Source organism: Nyctibius grandis, chromosome 18 (assembly GCF_013368605.1).
Source record: "Nyctibius grandis isolate bNycGra1 chromosome 18, bNycGra1.pri, whole genome shotgun sequence".
NCBI lineage: Eukaryota > Metazoa > Chordata > Aves > Nyctibiiformes > Nyctibiidae > Nyctibius > Nyctibius grandis.
Window position 1 is genome coordinate 7,416,371 of NC_090675.1, and position 17,699 is coordinate 7,434,069.

At 47.9% G+C, this 17,699-nt stretch overlaps 1 protein-coding gene across 1 annotated transcript in view; it reads right to left on the bottom strand.

The window, feature by feature from the left end:
• The window catches only part of BAZ1B (bromodomain adjacent to zinc finger domain 1B), a 42,416-nt gene that overhangs the window by 2,327 nt on the left and 22,390 nt on the right, over nt 1-17,699 (bottom strand). The window contains exons 11-18 of the mRNA XM_068415395.1: nt 14,369-14,467; nt 13,755-13,932; nt 12,567-12,752; nt 8,493-8,640; nt 6,773-6,920; nt 4,882-5,000; nt 2,218-2,369; nt 411-514 (exon numbers count right to left, since the gene is read on the bottom strand). Of these exons, the coding sequence (XP_068271496.1) occupies nt 411-514; nt 2,218-2,369; nt 4,882-5,000; nt 6,773-6,920; nt 8,493-8,640; nt 12,567-12,752; nt 13,755-13,932; nt 14,369-14,467 (1,134 nt within the window). The remainder of the gene's footprint in view (nt 1-410; nt 515-2,217; nt 2,370-4,881; nt 5,001-6,772; nt 6,921-8,492; nt 8,641-12,566; nt 12,753-13,754; nt 13,933-14,368; nt 14,468-17,699) is intronic.

Consider the following 17,699-nt stretch of genomic DNA (forward strand, 5'->3'; position numbering starts at 1 on the left):
CAGCGCTGCAGACGTGGCAGCCCCAGCATGACAGGAAGGACAGTGGCTTGCCCTTCTGCCCAGAGAGCTGGCCCAGGCATGAGGACCGGCACGGAGCAGACACGGCTACCTTCTCTCAGTCAGAGCACCCTGAAAACCCTGGGGGCTGCAGAAAGCACCTACCCCGGCCTCCCCCCTTCAGCCCTCTGTTACAGCAGCTCAGAAGGGCCCCACACCTTCAGTCCAGCAGAGGACTGAGAGAGCATGGTGGTTTCTTCTGGAGCAGCTTCACTCCCCTTCTTCCCATCCACAACTTGCTTTTGCAAGCCCGGTCTCGCAGGCAGCAAGGGGATCCGGTAGGACTGCAGCACGGCCAGCCCACACCGACACACGGCCCCGCGCCCACGGAGGAGGAGGCCACCTGCCCTCACCTGAAGGGCCAGCTAAAGCGGTACTTGACCAGCTTGCTGAGGATTTCCTCACACTTCTGCAGCTCGAGGCTTTGGCGACGTGCCGTCTTCTTTGTTTGAAGGACCTGCCCACACAAAGGATGCTGTTAGAAGGAGGGCACCGCTACGGGCTTTAGAGTTCAGCAAACAGTTTTGAGGCTGAAGAAACTGGTTCTTAGCAGAGCTTTTCTTTTCAAACCTCTCACTTACGAGCTAGTGCCTTAAGGGTTGGGGATACATAGCACTGCTGCAGAAACAAAGGTCGTGTCTTTCACATGCAGCCACCTTCCACAAGAATAAAAGAGGCAAAGTGCTCTGCTGCAGGACCTTCGATGGGAACAGCCAAGACACGCAGTGGCAGCTTGAGTTACAGAACAGGAGCCCCATCCAGAAGCGCTGGTGGGAATAGCTCACAGGCAGCCTGTCTTTTCTCTGGGGGCAGCAAGCTTTTTCAAGACAGGTTCAAAGACAACGTGGTCAAAACAAGCAGCCAAAGAATAAATGACAGCAAACAGAGAGCGTAAAATGCCTCTCCCTGCCTTCTTCCAAGCCCCTGGCAGGGAGCACACGAGAGGCAGAGGGAGAAGGCTCCAGCGCTGCTGTCCTGACGTTGCAGAGCCGACAGTGCCATTTTAAATACCAAAGAGCAGCTGATGCCTCCAGCACTGCTGTCCCACACACAAGGTCAGCCATGTGCCCGGGGACCCACAGCAGGTCGGCCACCAGCACAGGGACATCCCCTTGGCTCTGAGCACGCGGCTCGCGGGGCGTCGCTGCTTGGGGTACGTCATGATGGGAGAGCTCCACCACACAGGGCACGATTCCTGAGCCAGCTTCAGTCTCTTCCCAGGACAAACAGTAAGTGAAAGAGCCCTGGCAGAGTTCTCTTCCCCAAGACAGTGTTTTGCAGAGACCCTGACCCAGGGGTTCCAGTACGATCCTTCCCACCTGACTATCCCTCTAAGCTGGCAGTGGCAGCCCATGCTGGGCTTGCTGGTTTGGTTGCTCTCCAATCTGTAACACAGACCAGCTAAAAGACACTGCAGATCCACTAGCCAGCCCACGCACACCCTGCACGAGAAGCAGCGAGCCCAAAGACCCTTATCCAGACTGCTCAGTGACAGGACTGCAGCAGACTGCTAGTGCTGGTCGGTGGACAGATGGCAGATGGAGCAGAGGCTTGTGACGTGGCCCATGGGGCTAGAGTATCCTCACGTATCCCCTGTGGTGCATCCCTCCCCAGGACAAACAGCACAGCACGCTGCAGCTCCACCCCATCTTGCATGCACGCACACACAAGATTGCTCTGTTGAGGAGCAGAAGGTTTTATTCTTTAAATGTCAAGTGAAACCTAAACCAGCTAAATTATGTCCTGGAGGTTGGGGCGTGACCATATGGGCAACAACTGTCAGAAAAAGGGCCAAGGCTGGGGAGCAAGGGTCCAACATTGCTGGCATTCCCTGACCATCCAGGACCCCCTTGGTCCCCCCACCTCTCTGCAGAGACATATGGATACTATTTAAAACCCTTTAACAAGCTGCAGGCTGCCTGCTACTCAAGGGGGACAATGTGTGAAAGTGGCTGGGGAAGGATGCCTGGCATATCTGTGCTCCGTTTGTACCGGGCCCTTCAGGATACGCTTCCTTTGTCAACCCGCCCCCAGCCCAGCCCGGGGTTTCACACTATGATTCAGGGTATTTCTTTGCGGAGGGGAGGGGAGGAAGCGTGACACCTGTTTCGTTTATAACTCACGATGTGAGCAGCCTCCGGGGAGCAATTTGGCTCTTACCAGCTCATCAATGTCTGCGCCGTTGACAGGTGCAACCCGCTGCCGGGGTCCCCTGGCAGGGTGCAGCGACTGCTTCTTCCTTTGGTGCCTTCCCTGCCTCAAGGAGTACATGGCTGTGCTCGGCTTGCCCCGGGCTGCCCTTCTGGGTCTCACTGAAACATATAAAGCCATGGGCTTAGAGGAATGGGTTAATGTGGAAGCAAGAGATCACAAGCCCATTGCATACAGTCCAGGCAGAGCCTTGCTCACAGCGCAGAGGAGCTACTGAGCCCACAGATGACCACAACAAGCCAGCTTCTTGTCAGCCCAGCCTCGCTCGGCACATGCTCGTGTCAGCTGTGCTCCTGATCCCCTCTCCAGATGAGACGTGCAGGTCACTGCCTCCTGTCCAAAAAGAGGCCATTGCTGTCTGTCAACAGCCTTCTGCTGAAGGGTGCTCACACACGCCAGCCAACAGCACTGGCAGATCCTCGAGCTCCAAGGGAGACCTGGGAGATCCCGCAGGTAAGGCTTGCCCAGGGCTGTAACAGCAAGCCCCTCTGCCTGCAGAACCAAGGGCTGAGGCCCTGACGCGTCGAGACTTGAGGGAGGGCAGGGGAAGCAATGCAAGGGCAGGCAGTTGTCTCAAATGTAACTGCAACACCCCTTCTGAATCACAGAATCAACCAGGTTGGAAGAGCCCTCTGGGCTCATCGAGTCCAACCATTGCCCTGACACCACCATGTCAACTAGACCATGGCACTAAGTGCCATGAAAGCACTGGGAGCAGAAACTTGCAGTTTCCCCAGATTCCTGCTGCCCCCCTTGCTCCTCGCTGGTTTGGGGATGGGTGCTCCTCCAAGCATTCACAAGTGGCCCACACAGTGGGCCAAGCCAGTTGCTGAGCCCCCCTCGTAAGTGAGCTGTGTGCAGGGGGAGTGTCGAGTTACTGCAGCCAGGAGCTGCTCCACATGCTGCAAGTGGGAAACAATGGGATTTTATTCCCCACGACTGGGGCCGCTGCATTATATCCCACAGAAAGGCACTTGCCTGTTTGACTAGGCTGCCTGTCAGGGCTTCACGCCGATGGAAATGCAAGCGTGCTGACGCACTCCCTGGTCTTAAGTTTCTCCCATGACCCCTCTGTATCAGGAGAATGCGTTGCTCATCTTCCCCAGCCAAGCTCCTTCCACCTGGTCACAAGTGCTCGAGCAAGCCGTATCCAGCGCGCTGTAGCACTTCATCTGCGGCCTCTAATCCAGCCCTGTCCAATAAATCATCTCGCCAGGCCCCCCGCACGAGGAGCGTGTGTCGGGGCAGCGGGACGTCTGCCTGCTGTCGCTCTGCTTGTGTGTCAAGCGTGCGGCATGTGTTAAATGTCTGACAATCCAACATTCTAAGTTAGATCCCTCAGGATAAACGCCACGAGGATTAATGGGACTTCTCTATTAAAACAAAAGTTTTCCACAGTGACCTTTCCATGTTAATGCTCTTTAAAACCAGGGGCTGCATTTAGCGCTTTATTTTTAGTGACTGTAACCCTCTTTTGCTATTGTTTGGAAACCTTGGCTCAGCTCCTGACTTGGCCATGCAACACAGGCTGAACACACTCCAAGTGTGGACATGGATACACCGCAGAACAACAAGCAGTGTCCCTAGCCAAGTTATCAGTGAACATCCCTGAAACCAGAATAAAGCAAGGGAATCAAGGCTGATAGACCTGGATGGAAACCCTTGAAAGAACATGGGATAATCCTTTGGGTCCCAGTCTCTGGATTCCACCATCTGCCCTGGTTAAGACAATCTGAAGTTAATTTTATGTCAGTCAAGGGCATTTTGACAGAAAGCAAGTGCTGGCAGCGGGCCATTCCAAGATTGATCTTTTCAGTGCATCAAGTTGCCCAAACGAGACTGAGTCAAATTCCCCTAAAAACGAAAGTGGATACACATACTAAAAAGCAGTTAACTGGAGAAGGAGTCATTTAGGAGTCTAGAAAATGCTCTTTTATTCCACTCAGCTGCCCAGGAAAGAGCCAGTTCATGCATCCCAAGTGGTCTCTGTATGCAACCAAAGGGTGCTGGCGGTCCAGGCTACACTACACCTCGAGTACTGCGCCTTCCCACAGGAATGGGCAGAGGAAGAGCTAGTGCTACTATTTGAGAATGTCTCCTTGCCAAATCACTAGAAATCCTGCATTTAAGAGGTTATGAGCTGGTGGGAAGAGAAAAAGCGAGGAGACGGGGTTGTGGTTAAAGCTCCATAAGCATCTATTAACAGCATCCAGTTTACCAACAAACCCCGTAGGCACAGAGACTGCCAATACCAGTAACTGAGAATGCTGTGGCCTCACCCTGCCCCGCTGCCGCCTCTGCTGACCGCCTCGCTGCACTCCTGAGGGTCTCAGCAGCATCCCCAGGGCAGCAACTGGGCAGCGAGCGAGAGCTCACTGCAGTTTCAATCTTTGCTAGCACTGACCCTATCACAAACGGATGAGAGTTCACTCCAGGTCCCCAGGTAACATACAGCACAACCACAGCCTTCCCCTGCGACATCTCCCACTGTTTCCCAGTAAGAACCTGTTCTGTGTCAGGAAAAGCACAAGTCCCAGATAGGATCAACACTTTGGACACTGAAGACAGAGTCTTAATATTTTCTGTTACTTTCCCGCATGGTCAAAGCCTTACATTTCAGTCCAGCAACTTCATAATCTTCTTCTTCCTCCTCTTCCTCCTCAGCATCTGGTTCATCAGAAGCTTCCTCACCTTCTTCACCTTCATCTTCAGCAGAATCCTCTGCATAGTTCCTACAGTAAGGCAGGTAAACACACTTGTTGTACCAGACTAATCAACATAAAATAAACATCCAGTCTCAGACTGGAGCAGTCTACTGTTATTTCAGAGAGCGTCAAGTTGTAGCTACAGCTAAAAGGGCACTTCCCAGGCTACTGTCTCAGCATCTGGGCTGAAAATCCCCAGCAGCTGAATCTGTATATTTTTTGCTGTTCTAGGCACCTTGACCATGTGATAACAGATTTTAAGACTGTGATTGCTGTGCAATTACTCCTCCCTGAGGATGTGCTGCTGTTTTACCCAGGTCAACAGGCTTGGCCTAAGGAGTTTCAAAAGGAGGGCTTTGTCGTTTTTGCTGGAATATTGTCCCATTATCTCCTTCCACTGTCATGCCACTTGCATGTGCACTATAGGAAACAGACCTCATTTATTATTATTCACAGCTAAGCTTGTATTTATTAGTGAGCAGAACGTCAGGCTTCTCATGTGCTGATGTCAGAAGCCACAGCGACTCCCTGCCCAGGACAGTTCTGACTTCTTGCATGTGTCTGTAAAGGATTCCAACCATTACAAAAACAGGAAAACAAAACCAGCATGCAAAGGCAAAAGGGGACAAAGGCAAAGCTGTTGTGGGAGTCTCGGTTCTCTGGAGAAAGAGAATCTTGAGCAGCAAAAAGGAATAAGAACAAGCTCCCACAGTACAGGGAGGGGGGGCAAAAGTGCTCCCAGGCCGACATTTTTTTCCCTGTCTCAGCTAGGAAGACAAGAGCAGAAAGCAGATAACAAGCCAGGTGTTACCCCACCTGATGGCTCTCGTCCAGGAGCGAAGCAGCTTGCAGGTGACTCTGCCACATCAAAGTAACTGTGATCTCAGGCTAGAACAGCTGCATTGAAGCCCCTGTCATTTTTGTACAAGCCTGAGGAACTCTTAAATGGTGCCCAGGGAGTAAGTAATACTTTTAAGGCCATACACCACCTGCACGTTACAAGCTAGTACACCTCTTATTGTGCTGCCATTCTGGAAGGGAGGATCTGTTGACTGCTTATGCTTCAGATGCCATTTGATAGCCTCACCTCACTGACAAGTGGGTTGATGCAGCACAGAGTCACAGTCAGCAGAGGACACACATTGTAAAGAGAAAAATACATCTCGCATACGTTTAACTGCCAGCTTGCAATTCAAAAAACAACTCAACCCCTTGCTGTCAGGGGGCAACTACTAATCTCTGCTGCAACTTTGATTCCTCCTCAAACCACGTTCCCTCTGTAGCCCTACAAGGAGTCCTGCCTTGTTAAGGTTTTAACAGGCCCAGAAAACCATCAGACTGGCACTTGGTAGCCTGATTTTTAGTAGCAGAGTAGGGGCTGAGCTGCAGCCTGGAGTAACATCTGCTCTAACTTGACAAGAACACAACAGTAACAGCTCAGTAGACTACAGAGCTGCAGTGCTACCAGCTACCCTCCCATGAAAAAGCAACCCAACTAGCTGCTCAGTCAAAGAAAACAACAGCCCTTAGCCCGTCTGATTTTGGTTGATGTTTTGTGCATGTTTTCACTGCCAAACATAAGTTATTTATTAAAACTCTTGAAGTTGTCATGGGTCAGTACAACACAGGTGTGCTAAAGTTACAGCCTGAAAAAATTGCTTTTCTATTGTGCCAGTGCCATTAACTAGGCTACTCCAAACCTTTTAAAGGGCTCTGTTTCAGGCTGCTGCGGTCATCTTGTGAGAACATGGCTAGAACTGTGCATCAGTGACAACGCAAAGGAAAGGAGGGTCACTCACCTGCCCCGGGAGCTGCGCCTGGCAGTTGAAGGCTGGCACGCCGGGCACTGCCATTCACCATCTGGTATCTCGTAGAGCGCCGGTCTCAGACAAAACAGGTGGAAGGCTTTGTTACACCCGTCACACAGGATCAGCTTGTCATCCTCACCTAGGAGAGTGCAACTCACTTGTAAAGAGTGTCGCAGCTTTGCTCAACCTGAGAAGCAGAAGCTGCTGCAGCACTGGAGGTCAGGACAAAGCAAGAGAAAGATGCAAAGCACCCTCTGACGGCAGGGACCCTTCCTCATCGGCTCCACCACTGCGGTGGAAACCAGCAGCATTTAAAAACAAAACCAAAACAATCCAAAGTACCTTGCCCTGCAAAGACTTCATTTGAGGCAAAGGTAGAAACCTGCCAAATATGTTCCACCCAGGCTAAACCTCAAGCCGAACACTGGGAAAGAGAAATTTGCTGCAAAGATGCCCAAAAGCCTAGCACGGAGCTATAAACGCAGCTATTCTCATTCTAGCCTCAACCTGGGTAACATGCCCAGCATCATCTTTCTACTTAAGGTAGAACAAGCCTAAAGAACATCAGTATGCAGCAGAACTAGTCTCTCTGTGCTTCTCACTGACGCAGGGAAATGTGGAGACAGCCCTGAGCCAGCTATTTCATTTACTGAAGAGGGGAAAAAAGGAAGTGCAGAGAGCTTGCCAGCACGTCTCTTTCTCTAACGTCCCAGTTCTTACATTCTGTGAAACTATAATCTGTTAGTCTCGGGTGAGTCCCCTCTTACATCTGCTTAGAATCCCCTCTCAACAGCAGACAGGACAGTTTTTGCATTGGTTTGGAATAACCCTGAGGCTCCACAGTGAAGGAGGATGTTGCACCAATTCAGCCCTTATTTGAAGGTGGATGGCATAGCCTTTTGGTAAACAAAAGTGGCCCAGCATTCCCCCAGAGGTCTGTCTGCCCTCATTTCCCACTAGTGTTTCAGCAAATAGTGAGACAAAAAGCACATGATGAGGCAGAATGCCCCACCAAGCTCTTTCCTCCAGGCTTCCATCCAAAAGGAGAGGTTATGGCAGAACAAATACTAGCACTCCCTCACTGGTGACACCCCTTCTACTTCCCCCTCTGCCTGCAAGACTCTAAAGCCCTTCATCCTATAGTGCCTCCAGAGGAGGTAGCCCCTGGTCACCTACTTGGTTACTTCCCCAGCCTTACCGGCCAGTAAGGCTTCCAGCTCATCAAGCAGTTCCACTCCCACTCTAGCCTCAAAGTAGTATCATCCCACTTGCTCTCTCCCATTTGGCTACGAAGGAAAATAACCTTCCCCACCTCTCCTTCCTCGTTCCTTCTGTAAAAGATGGGATTAACTGACAAGGCTCAGAGACCCAAAGATCATTCCAACTCAAAAATGAAACCAGGGAATGGACAGTGGCACAAGTGTTTCCAGAAGGATTTGTAGCTGACTTGTGTCCAAGTACCCTAAATATCCAGGGGACAGCAGCTCTGCAATGTTCTGCAAGACTGTGCACTGGTTTCATAAGAATGGTTTACTGGAGTCAGGGTCAAATGCTTCTGTGAGATCAACGCTTCTGACTGTAAATCCTGACGTTCAAAACTCGAAATACAGCCAAAGACAGAGTGACAGACTACAAGGGCACGTTGCCTAAGCAGGGCATGGAGAGGTGACAGCGTCCCACTGTGACGCAGGCGTGGGGCAGGAATGCATACCTTTCTTGCGACACACTTTGCATCTGGCATTCTCTGCCGACATATCCCACTTGATACAGGCATCCAGCATCCCGAGCAGCACGTGCATACGGGAGAAGGTCTGGGCCTCACGGATTGCTGTCTTCCACTTCTCCATGGCTGAAGCAACCTGCAGACAGACCTAACAACTTACAACGCAGCACACAGACACAGCTCGCTACAGTCTGAAGATGTTTTTATATCCTTTAGCTGGGGCCCTTAATAACCAAAGCTCAACTCTGTATTTCTTTCCTTCTATACAGCCTCAGCAGTCCTATTTGTGGTTTATCCATAACCAGCCTCCCTGGATCAGACAGTTTGTTCGTAACAGTAGAGCCCTTTTGCGTTTCACAGCCAGGCTGAAACAACCTCTGTGAACTCCACTAAATTCTTGCTCTGAAAGTCTAACCCAAATAATCATCAGGCTAGGGCAAATAAAAGGCAGAAATCTAGTGCTGTAAAATGTGGGATGAAAGTTAGGAGACAGCTGGCAACACCACTGGAGCGCGGTGGATTGCAGCAGCCTGTGCTGCCCTCCAGTGGGTCCTGCACAGACACCATCAGCGAGACCTGCCACACGCTTGCTCCTCGGAGCTGCTCAGCTGGCAAAGGGGACCGTGACATCAGCGACAATCACATCTGACAGGCAAAGCATTTGAAGCCCCAAATATGAAACCAGCCCCTTTCCCGAGACAAGATGACCTCAGCGCACGTGGAATCCCAGAATTAGCTGCAAGTGAGGAGGAAAAGCATTAAACCTGCAATTTGCACCAAGGCAACTGCTGGAGCCTGCACTTGAAATCTCAAACTCAGCTCTGGAGGTTTATAAACAACGTCGGGGTAAATCGGAAATGCACCAGGACAGAGGAGTAATCCAGAGCCAACGCATGTTCAACTCCAACGTTAATCCTTTGCTTTACAACAATGAGGTGATGGCCTAGACATGACAGGGACATAATAGGTCTCAAGTTAATGTTCTTCTACCCCAGGAGAATGAAAAAACAAACAGTGAAGTGTCAGATGGGAAAATCTAAACTCTGCAGCTGACAGCAATTTGGGAGCCAAACAAAACCCAGGATTTTTGCAGAGTTGCACATTCTCCTCCCACTGAATTTGAGGAAGCATGGCATATATTAGATGCTTGGAAAAACACACAAACTGTTCTAAAATGCCAACACCCTTGCTGCCATTGCTAGTGTGGAACCTGGAGCCCAAGATATTCAAGACAAACGGAAACCTGCACAGCCTACTGTGGCAGATTACACAGCGCCGTGCTATTTCTTTGCAGAACATTGTTGAGGTGCTTCACATACTGTGTAATTGATTTTCCAAGTAACTGTTCCATGGGTTTTGCTGTTAACGTACTGGGTAACTGCTGGGCCAAGATAAATCTGCAAAAGCTGTTGGCAAGTTTTGCTTAGACTTTTCTCCCCAAGCCTGTGGAATTTAACAGATTTTTAGCCTTGCTTCCCAAGCATCATGAGACTATGGCATTTTAGCAGCACCGTTATCAAGGGAGTTCAGACTGCCAACTAGGCAAAACAGGAGACTGAAAGAAGTTACTAAAATACCCTCCTGACTGGAGAAGAGCAATCTAGCAGGGAAAACAAAAAAAAAAACCCACAAAAATACTAAAGGGCAAGTCCTCAGTCACATTTCGACTTCAGAGTGACAGAAAATGCCTGCTTTGGTAAAGGAGGACAAACCTCCAGCTAGAAAGGCTCTCATCTGGTGTCCTAAGATGACAGAAATCCCTCTGAACAGCTGAAACAGCAATTGCTTGGTTGTGAAGCTGCTCTTTGAGGTATTGTCTGACCCTCCCTAGCCTTTTCTCTTGCAAACACTGCCGACAGCAAGTAGCAGGGTAGGTAACCTACCCATGCTCCTCGCTATGCACAAGCAATCGTGCTGCAATGTCATGCTGCAAAGAGGTCACATATTCCGTGTCCTATTCTGGGATAGTCCAGAGTTCTCCTGCCACTGGGTAGGGGAACATCTGCATAAACACAGAGGCACAAGGCTGATTTTCAGGAACAGCCATAAGCCAGGTCTACATTGCAATCTTTTGCCACTCAGCAGTGTGATCTCTAGCTATGTAGCTGAGCCAGCAGGAACTCTCAGTACAGACAATTATGTCAGCAAATGGGTACCTAGTAAGCCATAACTTGTTTCTCACAGGAAAAATGAGACATAAACGTACTGCAGGACTGCAGTTTTGCTCATGCAGTCTCTAAGTACATTAACTGGGTTTTTCCAGTACAGCTATGCTCTATCTTACCTGCTATGTACTCTCAGTGCAGTTCTGGCTCTAAAAGACTTGATAATTCTTGGCCTATGCAGGAGATTTGTCTTTAAAAGCCTAACAGTCACGTTTTTTTAATTGGATAACTACACCTAAGATCTGGGCTTCTCCTTCAAAGTCATCTATAAAGGTTTTCTGCTTTGGCAAAAAGAAAGCTCATTCCAGATAAACTGAGGCAAAAAAAAAAAAACAAAAACCCAAACAAAACCTCAAACCAGAAAACAACCAAACAAACCCCAAAACCCAACAAAAAAGTTAAACATTGCTTGTACCACCACAAATGTCTAGAAAACTCTGAGCCAGATAAAGAAGGCACTTCACTGCATAAATAAACGCTCCAGAGACATCGGCACTACACAAAAACCAGTGCTCCAGAGGGAGACCTGCATGACCACAAACTCAGACTGGCTATACTGAAATCTGTGCCCGTACACCTACAAGGCTGAGCTGTATCAGTCACATTACACAAACTGGGTAATACTAGAAAAAAATTCAAAGTAACTTATGATTACAAGTCCTGCAATATTTAGAAATCCCTTATGGTTATAGCTGTAAGGCAGATGTGAGTAAGGCATGACACGGTGTTGCTGTAGATACAGGAAATGTGATGATCCAGGTCCTTTTTGTCCCAGACATAACTGATTTTTACAGCTCTGTATTCTGCTGATAGCTTTTAGGAGAAGGTAGCCTTCCATTCCCTTCCATTCCCTAGTGAGTGGAAGATTCAAAGTTAGCCAAGGTTAAATACTTCAGGACAACTGAGGAATGTGAAAATCTCTTGTGCCTATCCAACTATCCTGCTAACACGGCAAAGACTTGACGTTCAAACAAGGGTTCAGCATACACTGACAGGAGCTTTAAACAAAAAAAACACACTCCAGCATCAGTTAAGCATCTAATAAGTCTTTTTTAAGTTGGGAATTTCAAATGCTTCTGTTGATTCAATTCTGATCTTGCTACTTCTGCTGAAGTCAGTGATGAATCAGGGCACAGCACTTGGAAGGGCGCAGTGAGGAAAGCCTTGTCATGGGTCACTAATGTCCCATTCAACTCAGTGCATAGAAACTACTCCTGAGCACTAGTATCCCTCTTCGGATAAAACACTGGTACAGTTCAACTGCCTGTAGGACCCTGCCAAATCCTCTGCAGCTCTTCTCTATCCCTTCTGAGCTTTGATTTGGAAGGCTATGTATTTACCCTCACCAGACCACTGTTCTACTGCAGGCACATATGGCTTGTTCGCACAGATGTCCAGACAAGCTGTGTGCAACCCATAGTCTGGCATCTTCTGTGGGTGTCTCCATTCATATGATATTTAACCGAACCTACCTCCCTTGCAGTCACCAAAACCTCATCATGTCTCTCCTCCTCTTTACAGATCAAAGGCATCAAGCCACCATCAGTCCTCTCTGATGGATACAACTCCTGTTAAGTACTCTAAAAATGCTCCCTAATATGCTTTTATTAAAGTAACCAACTTGTGTGAGGAACTGCACCAAGATAGTCAAATATTTGACTTGACCCATTTCCTGTTCATAGAGAGAAAATTAACTGTGACTCCATAGTATGATTTTTATTTCACCAATACCTTTACTCTTCAAAATAACCAGGGAACACCTGGCCCCATAAACAACAAACCCATTGCATCCTAAACTTGGAATGGGGAAAAGCTGCTCAGGATTTAGTACCCGATGAAATGTATTGTCCTTGCTCAAAGACAAGACCAAAAACAGAACCCTGAAGTGAACAATTACCTTAGCTTCTTCTGCCATTTTCTTGTCCTCATCTATCTCTTCAGCCTTGGCTATGTAGTCTTCTCCTTGATGTTTCCTTCTCTTCTGCTTGGGGGCCATGAAACCTTGCAGAAACTTCTTAACAACACCAGCCTGGAGTGCAATCACACACTCGCCAAAATCCTTCAAGCTCTCTAGTGAGCACACCTGTTAGGAAGAGCAGATGATCAGGTTACAGCTGGATGTTACTCTCCACGCTGTTTTAGGTGGGTCTGTCCTGCCAATAGCTACATGTGATACTTAATGCAGTGTTGTTATCTACAGTACTTGGTTATGGAATCAGCTTATTGCTGCTGCTTCTGTTAGAGTTCATCCATAGCTGATGATCATGCACAGCACTGTTCAGAAAAAAAAGCATCATGCCTTGAAAAAAACCCAAAACACCAAAACCCCAATCCGTGATGACCAAGTACTAAGCCATTCTTACACTCCTTTCATGACTCCACTTTCCCGCTCCTCTTAACACTTTCTCATCTCCATGCAGCAGTCTCTGCAGTGACTCAGGATGCAGCTTAAAGAGAGCTTTAACCACTCCAAGCCAGACAATGTCATCCTTTGGTAGGAGGAACATGCACTAGTCACAGGAGTGTGTACTCTACCCACACCAGGCAGATTTATCCGCTCCTAAAGACACTCAGTGCACCAGTAATGCTCATGTGAATTAGGCTGAACTAGCCAGAGCACTAAAAATTCATACTTTAGTTCACTGCACAGTAACTTCCTTGTGCTGACATACCCATGAACATCCTTATCCCAAGCCTAAAGTGGTCTGAACTTATGAAAAAAAACCCCTCCAAAATGGAAAACTGCTGTCTTAACAAGACACGCTGGCTTTGACGCAGAAGCTAAAAATCAGCTACAAAGAGTTCTGCTAATGCTCCATAAAGAAGTCCACCACCAGATGAATGAAATAGGACAATTTAACAGCTGTGCAGGACACCCTACTCCAACATTATGACCCACCTACATCAAAAGGACCTCAAGCCAGCAGCTGTGTAATCTTCAAATAATAGTTTAGAAGGAGAGGACACATGAGAAAACTAATTTTCCTGATTCTCTTGTCTGAGGAGAACAAAAGACTTAAGACCTTCCACGGAAAGTATCAGCTTGTGCTTGTTTTGCTCAGTATTACTTTGCCTGTTCACTCACCCTTGCTTCATATTCTGGTGTCACATCAACATATCCCAGGCCTCCTTTCTGCAGCCGAGTTGCAACCTCAATTAGATCACTTCGGAGGTAGTTCAGCAGTTCCTGGTTGCCATCACAGGATTTGAGGCCCAAGTTCTGTTTCCGAGCCAAATGGATAGAATGTGTGATGTCCTGATACCTGGAAAATCAAAACCAACCTTTGACTACATGCAGGTCACTGCCCTGTGAGCTGCGTGGGCACTGGGGCAACAATGGTATCCATCGTGATCTACGTGCTCCACCAGTGCAGAACGTTCTTTGAAAGACGCTTGAGACCACGTGGTAGTTCTGGCTCTGAGTGAAACAGCACTGCCTTTGTTTCCAGTTGCAAGGAGCACTTTAAAGACTGACAGAACCTCCTCACAGTTCAGAGCATTACTTATCAAGGACCTGCAGTTACCGCCCAAGAAAAATAGCGATGTCTCATCCTCAGTACCCTCCCCTCTTCAGCACAGGCACGATCGAAGCAAAGCGCAGAATGCTGCCCCGGGAATGGGAAGGCTTGTTGTGAGGAGTATATGCTTTGACTTTGAGAAGGCACACAGAGGGGAGGAAAAAAAGAAGAGCACGCTCACCTCTTCTCCAAACGCTCCTTCAGCTGGCTTTCTCTTACTCCTTGTGGGTGCAGGCAATCCAGCAGCTCATCCAAATCCTTCTGATTGTCACAGAGAAACCTGAAAGATAGAACATGCACCGACATCAGCTAACGTTATCTCTGTGGCAAGATAATTCCTTCTTCTAAATAGTTCACAAGTATTAGTAGGCAGGGATGACAAGTAACTTATATCCCAACCCCACGGAGCAAGGTGAAACACTTCCAGTAATGCTGGCACAAGCACCCTGACTCAGACTGGCCTCATTTCGAGGTCCCCAATCGCAGCCAATTCCAGGGCAAGAAAAATAAAAACAAAACAAACACAGAACTGATTTATAGGTTTTTCCCCATTAAGTTTATTAAAACATTGGTATTTGAATTTAGTCATCTACCCCAGGGATTAGATTCACTAAGTTGCAGTCAGTTTAAGTAATCTGAATGTCATTTTAGATGCACTAGAAAAGATTAACATGCTATGCACTGCATAGCACGGCGATTTAATCACTCTTTCTGCAGAGCCTTCGACTTCTTTCATTAACCCAAGAAGTGCCTAGATTAACAAAGGGAACATCCCATCTTATACCACAATGGCTGATGTAGGTTTGCGACGGTGAAGGCTGTGCCCTCTGCAAGTGCAGAAGTCCTCCTTTCTAAGAAGCTCGTATTTGAAAACCATGTTCATTAGCTTTCAACCTTTCTGCTCAGGGAGTCCTTCAGGACAGCAGTGGTAATCAGCAGTTTAGCTGAATCTAAAAGGAGAAAACTTTTGCAGAGTTCTCTACACAATTCTCTCTGCAATTCCACAGTACAATCAAGTTTTAATGCTGGCTTGTAGATTTAAACTAGCTTTAAGACAGCCTGAAATTCTGCTCTTTTCCTCTTTTTTTTTTTTTTTTCCCCCAACTCTGTTCCAGGACACCATGAAGCCTCCTCACCTGATGGGAGCGGGGATTCAATCTGAGCTTCAGAGCTCATTTACAGACAATAAGACTAATTACCTATCTTCTAGAAGAGGATTGCTCCTTAGAAGAGGCAAGTGAGGAAACAGCAAAATCAACCTTATATGGAAACAACTGCACAGGACCACTATGTGATCCTTACCAGCCACAGAGGAGACTCCAGATCTGATTTTCCTTCTTGGGCACAAGCTCAGATAAGCCAAGCAACAACTAGAGAAAGATGCTGTCCTGGTTCCTCTTGGGATAACAGTATCTGCTTTGCTTATTTTTCTGGCAGAAATACTTACTAAATATCACATCTGAAAAGAAAATATTTCAGAGTTCTAGTATGCTCCTACTAGGGGAATGGCCTCACAATTTGCATTCGGTTAGTAAATTAATTACTTTAATAAAACATGAGATTGATTGTTTAAAAAAGGAAGAAAAATAGTTTCTTGCCAGTCACCTGCTTCAGTACACTGCAACCCTGTGGAGCATCCTCACTTTGCACACTGAGATCAAATCTTTTGGCCACCACTATCCTCTGCACACCCTCCCTGCGAGGAACAGGATAGAGCAGCTCCAAGTATCTTTCACCCACTAGAGCCTACCTAGCCCAGGCACTTAAGGGCTGCTCACGGGATCCAACAGGCATTCACACAAACCTGTAACAATAGAACTTGTGTCTTGTTCTTACAGATGCCACTTATGGTGACCAGTTAGCATTCCTACATCCACTGGAAGGTCTACAGACAGACCACTGCAAGAACTAGCATTTCTAAGTCTACTGGACTTCTGCTAAATAGAGAGATTTCTGTGGAATATTTGGTATCAAATTGTTTCCAAACCCTTGGGGCAAATCTTGGGACTGACCCTAAGGCGTATTTCAGTATAAAGAATCTGTCACAATATGGGAATGGCATAAAGCAAGCTTCAAAACAGTTGCCCTGCAGATACCCAGCAGAAGATTATTTCCCAGGCATGTTGAGAAGGTTGCCTAGGTCATGATGAAACAGCAGCAGTCACTGCTGGTGATACACCACGGTATCCAGTAGGAAAAATATCTGAGAAGACCATGCCTGAGCTTTCTCAGCTTTCCCCCATGGCTGCAAATCTAAGGGGGGAATTCCCTGCACAGTTTTGTCTTGCTGTAAAAATGCAATGGCACTGGAAACAGTTAGCATATGGCACTTGGATTCTCCAGTGTTGTGTGGTTTGGGGAAGGACAACACAGGCTGCTGGCCAGGGTGAGAAAGCAGATACCATCCTTTTAAGAAAGCTAGGGCTAAGCCCTGGCACAACTTTGTTCCTGCTGAAAAGGAAATGGGACAGGGAAGGGAGAACATCTGCAACAGGTACTTGAGTCTTCCCAGTTTGCCCTGAGAGCAAGAACTGGGATTTCTGGGAAAGGGACCTGTTCTACAGCAGCTTGATCTCCAATGTGCAAAACAAATGATCAAAGAGGTACCTGTGTTAGTTTGACTGGTGACTCTTTGCTGCTCTGTGCAGCCGCAGCTCCTGTTCCCAGCCTAGCTCCATGCACTCCCTACTACCTGAAGGAACCACCTGCACCTCCAGCTAGGGCTCAACCAGCACAAGGCTGGGAGCATGGATATGATAAACCAGGGCTGGCATTTTAAACGGGGGAGGCAACAGGGCTATGAGCTTGTGGGTCTTGGTAAGAGGGAAGGGAAAGCAATTGGTGCCCCTCATGTGGCCTGACAGAGCTTAACGCAATCCAGAGTGATGGGAAAGATGCCTTTGGGAGAGTTAAGACCAGATGGAGGTCTTCAAACTGATCTGAAAAGGGGAAATCCTGACTGGGGTAAGGGCTTCCTGCATCCCTAAATAACAGACTAGATTCTTTTCTTACATTTCTGGCAGCACAAGCCAGTGGACTGGTCAGCAATCAAATCAGAAAGGACAAATGGCACAAGCATCAAGTCAAAAGGAGCTCTCAGTATTCACTCAGGCTGACTATTCCTGCCTGTTCTCAGGCTACAAGGGACAGAGAAAGGTGTACAACCTGGACTGCAGACTAGGGAATGAAGAAATCAAGAGGACAACATCTAGAGGAGCCCAGGATCAGTACCTGCTCTGGAAGGCTGGTGGAAACAGGGGAACTCCATCTGTAGAATATAGACGTGAGAATGGAGTCTGTCAGCACCCACTCATGGTTAACTCAAATTGTCTGCTGAGGGGACCCGCCATACCATGGTGTATTCCTAATAGATGAAGAACAACGGGAGTTACTCTGCAGAGATGCCACTGTTTCCAAAATTCAACTGCTTTCTGACCAGGATGAGCAAGAAGTCTCCTGCATACTAACACACTGCAAAGGCTGTGATTAACCCATGGTTCCTGCAGGAAAGG